The sequence below is a fragment of the Mchenga conophoros genome, linkage group LG2, assembly GCF_057382185.1.
Source record: "Mchenga conophoros isolate Kocher_MC1m ecotype Shallow Benthic linkage group LG2, M_conophoros_male_GT1.1, whole genome shotgun sequence".
Taxonomy (NCBI): domain Eukaryota; kingdom Metazoa; phylum Chordata; class Actinopteri; order Cichliformes; family Cichlidae; genus Mchenga; species Mchenga conophoros.
Window position 1 is genome coordinate 36,608,733 of NC_140527.1, and position 8,921 is coordinate 36,617,653.

Genomic DNA, 8,921 nt, shown 5'->3' on the forward strand with positions numbered 1-8,921 from the left:
ACCTGTCTCCCTCTTATTCATACACATGTATTCTGTCTTGCTTCCACTGACCTTCATTCCTCCATCTCTCAAAGCTCTTTCACCTGCTGCCTTCTCTCCCTACAGACCACAATGTCATCTGCAAACATCATAGTCCACAGACTCATGCCTGACCTCATCAGTCAACCTGTCTACCACCATAGCTTCATGGTCAGGATTCATTTAACCTCAGACACACTGAACACCTAATGGGTCTCCACCCAACCTGTGCTTAAGGTCACATTTGTCAGTGGGTTGTAATTTTGCTTAGTTTAGTTTCTTGTCAACCAGTGACAAGAAAACGTGTTACTCTACTTTTAGTACTTAAGAAATTAACCTGTGAACCTGATGAGCTGCTACTCTAATACTCACCTCTAATGCAGGGATATCAAAGTCATTTTATACCGTGGGCCACATACGACCCACTTTCATTTTAAGTGGGCCAGAACAGCAAAACACTCCTTTCTGTCAGGTTAAGATGTTTACCTTAATATGTAATCCCTGAGATATCTTAACACACAAAAAAGAAATGCAAATCATCTCTGCTGCTAAGAAATAAATGTGTGAAATTGCTCATTCACCGGACTGTCCTGTCATAAAATAGAACGTTTTTTTTGTTTGGTTTTTTTTGTTAACAGACAGAAAAATGTTTATTTTTTCAGAAAAACTGGAAATTTTCTTTCCTTTAGTTGATCATCTTTTAGTTAATTACTTTGGTGTAGTAAGGGTGGAGGCCTTTATCATTTAGAAATGTTATAAAATTTAAAATGTTTTATAATGCTATAGAAAGCCATCTAGTGGGCTTGATTGGCATTCTTGCTGGGCCATTTCTGGCCCCTGGGCCTTATGTTTGACACCACTGCTCTAACGCAATCTGTTAATTTTCATTTTCATTTCATAAGGTTGTTTGGAGGATGTTTTCCCACCTTAATATCATTGTGGGAATGTTTCATAAAAGATTAGAGTATAATCTGGTACTCCAAGCCATGCTCAACATGCTGCAGGGAGAATGTCTTAGTTTAACTTTTAACGTTTCAGGAACATTATATAAAGAAAAAAAAATCTACCCTCTCTGTGTTCTTTGAATAATTAATTAAAACATGTGCTCGATAACATCATTAGAACTTGTAGGTGACTATTGCCAGTGTCGTAGGAACTTTCCCTACAAGCTCGAGAGTCTTGCGACTAAACTGCATTCAAAGGTTAACGGGCGTAAACATTTACACTGCTGAACGATCAAATGGCCTAAACTGTGCATTTGACTTTGATTGGCTACCTGCTTTTTATGACCTGTAACAAGCACGCACAGCCGTGACTCTCATGCCAGCTACTGACATGAAAACAAGTTGACCCTGGAGTTGCACAATGCTGAACTGATATGGAGACGAGTATCAATGCTGACTTTGTATAAATGGGTTTCTGACATTTTATCTGAACTTGAAGCAAAAATGTAGACAAAGCGTTTGAGTGGTACCCCCTCTTTTTGTCAACAACACAGAGACGAAGAGCTGCTGCACTGGGGCATGAAAAGCTAAGAGCGAAGTATAAAATGAAAACACGATCCTCCCTTTGGTAGAGCCCCCTCGTGTTAATCTCTTATTACTCTTCAGTTCCTGGATGCCTGCAGTTGTATTACCCTTATCCATTCCAGGGCTTCTTTAGCCAATGTTTCAACCTGCTTCCATGTCCTGTGCTTGGGTCCTCATTATACCTCCAATTACACATTTTACTAGAATTAAATTTTTGTGGTTAACGATTCAAAAAGTCTGAGAACCGATTCCTTACACTTACCCTCCAGTGGATGGTAAGCGTGTTGATTGGCCTCTTTGTTCGACACCAGCATAAAACACAGCTGTTGAGATGCCAATAAAGTTGGTACTGGAAATTTGAATGTACGTAATCAGTCTCACTCTAGAATGATGGATTTAAAGTTGTTTAGAAACGCTTCCCAAACTGATGGGCAGCAATAATTACTTCTCTAAGATCACTGCTGCTGTCTTTCTTGCTTGGTTTGTGGTTAATCAAGTGCATTTTGCATTTGAGCAGCAGCCTCTTACTTCTTAAGGAAGCATTAAGTGTTTACTTTATAACCTTGTTTTATAGCAGCTGCCTCTGTATAATACGACATTCTTTAAAAATATGAGACTTCTGCAGTAAATCAATTTAGATGTTGTAGCAACATGTCAGAGTCTGTGCAGGCTGTTAGTGATGTGGAAGAAAACTTGCAGTACATACCAGAACACTGTATTTATTGTAAGAGCTATAATAGGAATAAATACAACACTGATACCAAGTTTAGTAGCACAGTTCAGGCATGATTAATACTATCACAAAATAGTTATAGCATAATTAAAACGGTGCAGACCTTTGACAAACTATTTCACAGCACAGTGCGTCTCTTTATTGATCAGTCATGTATAGTATTTCATTTTCCAAAGCGAATATTTTTTACAAAAGAAGAAGTGATACTTTATCATAAATGTATAATACTGCTCTATTCAACAAAAATATAGTAATCATGTATTTGCATTTATTATGTCTTTTTTTTTTACTGTGTAAGTACAGTACAAGTCCTGCTTTCAGTGTTTGCATGATAGTTCTTTGAATTCTTACAATATACATGTTTGAAAAATATAATGCAAAACAAATTAGTACACTTGGTCGCACAAAAATGTGCACAAAAACGTACGATCTAACCTGAAAGAACTCTAGTTCCCTATTAATGTTTAATTCATAATTGGATTTGCATAGCCAGAAACTCTAACTAATGGGCAGAGTGTAATTTAGTGCGGTTAATCTCACTAATCATTACAAAATATCAGGAATCGAACAGGAATAACTCGCTCTAGGCACTCGTTCCTGTGCTCAGCACTGTTTGTTGTGGGTGCAGGTGCCAGTAGCACACTCGTGGTACAAAGAAACAACAAAAAACACGAGTAAATACCTACTTCTTGAGGATTTTGTTTCACAGCAGAAGATATTTAAGTGAAAGACGAGGACAGGGGCAAATTACATATCTCATGGAAAATAACGGTTCAGTATAAATCTTGTCTCGTGAATGTTTTCCTGCCTCGTCTTGTGAGCGTCCTGCGACACCTTCGCCTTACGCTCCGACCTCCAAGGAGAAGGTCACGCTGCCCAGGTAGCGGTCAGTGGGAGAATCGTTAATGATGCCCTTTCCGTTCAGTTTGCATTGTACTTGGATGTTAGCGCCTTGCTGCACGCCCGTAAAACGTACAGCCACGACTGGTGAAGAGTAGTTTACCTGAGAGACGAGAGACAGAAGATTAAGACCCGACGGGTGTTTTAAATTCGACTGCTGCTGCAGCAGTTCCCCGACAATCATGAAACTTTCACTCACATGTCTCAGCTTCCCGTAGTATGGATAATACTTGTTTTCAAAAATGCTTTTGGGAAAAAACTCAATTTTTCCCAAGACTTCTGGTGGTCCTTTCTGAGAGAGAAACTTAAAATAGTAAGTCTATTTTACAGACTTACTTATTTTTATACACTTTCAGTCATGAGTCAAAGAATCAAGAAAGAAAAACTTTACCTTAACGCCACAGGTCACATTTATCGGTTTCCCCTGACCAGGTAAGTAACCGAGGATCTATTAAAGAAGAACAAGAGTAAGAGGGAAAATGTCTCACTCTGTAAGCACAAATGTAAAGATGCACCTTTGTGGATTCATCTGACAATGTCTTTACATTTAAAAGTGAAATATTCCATTTTTTTAATATGCCAAAGCCTCATTTTCTCTCTTGTAGTTTTTCCATCCTGCATTGTTTGCATGCACACGCTATGTATCATCTTTGTCCCAAACTGAATTAGATAAGTAGATTTTTTTTTAAGGCACAGCTGATGGTGAGTTTCCTTTGCCCTCTTTGTGGGGCACCGACTGTTTCTGTTTGCAAGAAAAATCACAAATAAATATGTGAAAACATTCAAAAATGTTTCTAATTAGGCATGAAATAAGCACCCAATGACAAAAGGCTTTCTCTCTGTCTTACCTAGAATGACCACAAGATGTCACTCACACAGTAAATTGATAGTAAAATTGATTCACAGTACAGTAATCTGGATTTCTGATATTTTAAAATCCATCTTTTTTTACCCGGTTCATTCGAAGGAGGATGCATGGCATTCCCTGAGAATAGCCAAAGTTGGCGTCCTGCAGCCCTGAACACTGCCCCAACCAGGACCGTTTAAACTGACACGCTTTCCGCTCTGCAGCCTCGTCCAAGTCGTCCTGCATGAAGTATGTCTCCTTATCACAGGGAATATTCTTCCTCTGCTGAGCAGCATCGTTATACGCTGAAAGTACAGAGCAGAGAGAAAGGGGGAGGGAGAATGAGAGAGAGAGGAGGGCATAAATAAACCTTTGCAGTGCCCTGCCAGGCGCAGGCCTCTGATTAAGAAAGCCTGACAAAAGATGATTGTGAAAAAAAAAACACCCAGGACTGAATAGCAACCCTCTGCCCACAAAGAGGCTTCCCTTCCCAGCATGCCCTGCAAGGACCAAATAGAAAAAAGAGGGACAAAGGCAGTGAAGATGAGGATTAACCCATTCCATGTCTCTTCATTTTAAACAAACTCAACAACCTTGTCAGACCTCCCAGCTTTGACCACCCCACCTCGATCGCATCACTCACGTCTTAGATATTCCTCCATAGACCTGGCGTACTTCCTCCAGGATTTGCGATCAGATGCGTTAAAAGCAATCTCATGGCCTTCTAGGTGCGGGGCCATCGTCATACCTGCCAGTGGAGACGCAGAGACAGTCAACTGTGCTGAGATTCAGGGAGAAGCAACAGACAGAAGGACAGCTAGAGGGACAGAGAACAGAGGAGGTGGTTTGAGTTTGGAGTTATAGTTACCTGGTGGCATCACTCTATCGTTGAAGGTGGGGTGGTAGGGACTAATAGACCACATGAGGCAAAACAAACAGCCGCCAAACATGGCTGCAAGAAACAAATAAAGTGCAGCATAGAAGAGTAGGATGAGGCCTGAATGGTGAGAGTGAAGGAAAAAAATAAAAAGAGGCATTAGGGAGTACTTGCACAAATGTGGATTACATAACAGACAACACAGCTCCTGATAAATTACATCTGATCTGAGTGAAGGGGAATAACGAACCATGAACAATTCCCACTTTGCTCAGGCAAACCATTTGGTCTGTCTGGACTCCAGCTACTGTCCTTGATCAGGACGGTCACTAATTTGTTTAGGAATAAAAAAAAGCACTGTGGTCCCCTCGTGTCTGCATTTGCGAATAACTCCACTGGCTTTGGTATGAAACCCATACTTAGCTAAAGCACGGACCTTGTGCCAAAGAAATCCTGAGAAATAGCACTGGTCTGCAATTTTCAATTAACAGTCCATTAGCTACTAATCAAGCTAAACGTGTCCTAAATAAAATGGCTTTTGCTGTGTGGGCAATTTCACAGGGGACTAGCTGTAGCCAGCGTTGCATCCCCTGAGCCACAAAGGCCTTTCTGTTTGAGCTCAGTGAGAATTCTCCCAGCTGTCCTTTCACTCAGGAACACAGTGAACCTCCGGTTGCCATCGTAGTGAAGGTCCTTTTGCAGCCATAGAGGCACAGCCAGCTCCAAGGAACCCCAATCACCCCACTCTGGTATTGTGTCCCCTCTTACACACTCGTCTCACAGGACACGCAGCACAGACTTCAACTCGGGGTCTTTCTTCAGCAGACACATGGGCCCCACTCTTCCACAAGTGTGCACACACACTGGTTATGTGGCCCGGGGATCCGGCATTGCAGCTTATGCAAGTAACACACACTTTCCTTAGAAGTTCTTTCTGCACACAGTTGGATCGTGTTTGCCATTGTGTGAAAAGAGAGGGGGCTCAACAGCATCACATAGCAACTACCCTGGTTATACCAAGAGGTTGCTCCATCACCAGTGACTCAACAAACTCGTCCAGTGTGTCGCTCATGCCAAAAAAGTTCTCCAGCGCCCAAAGCTCGATTTGGCAGTTAGATTTACAGGGCGGGGGAAAAGAACATGAACACCTCTACGTGTTTTACTGCAACTGAGAGGCCACAAGCATGTTAAGTTCAGCAATGAGGTCGCCAAGGCTTTGGGAAAGAGGCTGTGGAGAGCATGGTAAGATGTAGAGGAATGTGTTTCCTGGCCAATGTGAGGCCTTGAACAGTGCGTCCCGCTGGGGAATCGTCCCCAGGCAGTCTGTTTTTGTCGGGACACTCTGAATCATCCATGCACCTATGTAAACATTGAGCATGAGGACACACACACACACACACTCGCAGCACAGTGAGCTCAGTCACTGGACTGGAAAGACATTTCTCACCCTAAAACTATCGCTGAGTGCATCTTAAAAAACACACACACACACTGAACCATCACATTTGCATGTTATTTAGGATGATTAACTGTGTTGCACTCAACATTAAAAGTGTCGTTATGGTCATATGCACTAAAAAATATATGATACAAAATGTCCCTTCCCCATAACCCAACAGCAGAGAATTTTTCTTTCTTCATCAACTCACTCCAGCTCTTCCCAGAGCGACCCATGAATTCGTTGGTCTCTGCATTCCACAGGTATGTCTTCAGGTCGTCTATTTTCTGGTGGAGCGTCCTCTTGGGAATCGGCCTGCGCTTCCATCTCTCAAAGTTGAGGTCTTCCTGCTCTAGAGGCTGATGCTCGGCCAGCTCCTCCTGCTCTTCCTCCAGCTCTTGGCCATGCTTGAGTATCACTTTGTGAGGCTGGTGGAAAGAAGAAGAGAAAAAGCCCTCACCACACATATTCTAAACTGCTGAGTTCTACAATGAAACCTATTTGCTTTTCAAATTACTGCAGGAAAAAAATGGCATGCCTCCTGATCTGAGTATGACCGATAACATAAACTGCCAGACAGCGCTCTGCATATTAATGAACTGATGGTCCTGTCCTCCGTTTCTGCAAATTATAAACCCGCTGGTGACCTTGTGGCACTCGTTGGGAGAGCTGACCTCCTCTGAGTGGACCCTCCTGCTTGGAGCAGCAGCTGCAGACAGCAGAGCTGGAGGGTCACTCTGACAGCCAGCTGTTACTGAGTCTCAGCATCCAGAGGCCAGGACACACAGATCCCAGAGGAGCCACAGGACACATCATTTGCGAGAGAGAGGCCTTTATAAGAATCTGCTGCTACGGGAGGATGGGAGCGGGGTTGATAACTTTGAGGTTCATCAAAAACGCTCATGAGCCAGAGGGAAAAAAGAATAAAATAATCTCAGCACTCACAAGACTTCTAACAAGCTTCTCCTCAGCTCCTCCCTCTGTGGAACTGGGCTCCATATTCTTCGCAGAAAGAAAAGGTGCCAGTTAAACCAACCACAATCCACGGTGTCCATTAAATTACTTTTCAATTCAAAGCCAAGCTATCTGAAATACACAATCTGTGCTCTATCGATGAATGAAAAGTCGGACATACCTGAAGTTCTCTTTTCAATTAAAAAAACACGGATTAATAAGTCGAAAACCCTATTGGCCCCCAGAGGAAAAAAAATATTATTTGTCAAAAAGTTTTGGGGGATTTCATTAGAAAGTTTTAGGCGTGCAGGGGGAACCGGGTGTGGAGAGCTTCCTTCAACTAGGCGCGCATCATAGTGAATGAGCGCTGGCCGGAGAAAAGCTGGGGGTGGGATGCAAAGTGCTTTTTCTTTTTTGGGTCCCACAGACGTTTTGGCAGCGGCCTGGATCACAGCACTGCATGCTGTACACGCACACCATCAGCCATTGTCTGCTAAGCTGAAGCAAAGCGTGAATACAATATTTATAGCCTCTCCCAGCACAAGACACTCAATCAGCGCCTGGCTGCGTACTGTAAATGCGCAAAGATCTTCCAGCAATTAACTATTTTTCAATTCTTAGTTAAATATCTTTGACTCGGGTGTTTATCTAACTTAAATCACAAATCAAATCAAAGTAAATCAATCATTAGATACACTCCACGCACGTGTATGCGCACTAATCCAGCTGTCAGCACCCACAATTTCAACGGATTACCATAAACTAACCTCTGGTGAAGTAGTCCTCATCCCTGATCCCATTAGCACTCCGGTCACGTACCGTTCTGTTACCCCCATACTAAAGTGGAAGGGGGGAACGTCCCTAAGAAGTTCCCCTCCTCCTTTTACATGAAAAGAGAAATTGCGTCATGGAAAAAGCAATTCTTTGAGATATGCGCGGCAAATCGTGCGTGTGTGTTAGAGCTCGCGTTTTTTACAGTAAAAGCCAAATAAGGATGTTTGCAGAGAACTAAAAGTCACAAAAATATATTTGTCAGTAGTTCTCCTGTCAGTGCAGATTAATAACCTGAACATGTCCTTCAAAAGAAAAGCGAGCAGGGGTGCTTCCAGGATTTTTCTGGGCAGCCGGGGCCCATAAAATCAGAATATTCCATCAGAAATGAAAATTGTTTGGAGAACACTGGACATTTTTTACATTAATTTGTATTGAGTAACTATTTTAAAAAATACTCCAATGTCACTTATGGGGGACATTCACATTTCATGCTCAGGGTCTGTGCACAGGCAGTGTATAAGGCTGTTTTTCATTTCGTTTCTTTGTTTGTGTGTGTAAATTACAGTTGTCCTGAGACAAAGTGTAAACACAATTGTTGAAAAAGTAGCTCTCAAATAACATTTAAAATACAAAATAGCTCCTGAGAACCCCCCAAAATGCCCCTTTTCTCTTGTCCCAACTGATAACCAGATTTCATGTCAAATAGAAGAAGTTATAAATCCACTTTTTTTGTTTTAATTATATTAACACATATTTCTTATAATTGTTAAACTAGTGTATCTAAGTGTTTGTGAATGCATCATTAACCGTGCTCCTCTAGCCCTTCCATCAAAGTTCGATTATAGCCCATT

The 8,921-nt window shown here is 42.0% G+C and overlaps 1 protein-coding gene across 3 annotated transcripts; it reads right to left on the minus strand.

Annotated features, from left to right (window-relative positions):
* Window positions 1–2,250: 2,250 nt before the first annotated feature.
* Window positions 2,251–8,192, minus strand: atp1b4 (ATPase Na+/K+ transporting subunit beta 4). Of its 3 annotated transcripts, none has more exons than XM_085244415.1 (9): window positions 8,064–8,147; window positions 7,288–7,344; window positions 6,554–6,770; window positions 4,896–5,024; window positions 4,671–4,775; window positions 4,133–4,332; window positions 3,572–3,628; window positions 3,380–3,472; window positions 2,251–3,283 (listed from the first exon to the last, which is right to left on the minus strand). In XM_085244415.1, the coding sequence occupies exons 1-9, from the start codon at window positions 8,130–8,132 to the stop codon at window positions 3,122–3,124; spliced, it is 1,089 nt and encodes a 362-aa protein (XP_085100541.1). In that variant the 5' UTR covers window positions 8,133–8,147; the 3' UTR covers window positions 2,251–3,121. The 3 variants fall into 3 exon arrangements, with proteins under 3 accessions (XP_085100541.1, XP_085100538.1, XP_085100534.1); XM_085244412.1 differs by lacking the exon at window positions 8,064–8,147 and adding an exon at window positions 7,478–7,667; XM_085244408.1 differs by lacking the exon at window positions 7,288–7,344 and having other exon boundaries at window positions 8,064–8,192.
* Between the last annotated feature and the right edge of the window lie 729 nt (window positions 8,193–8,921).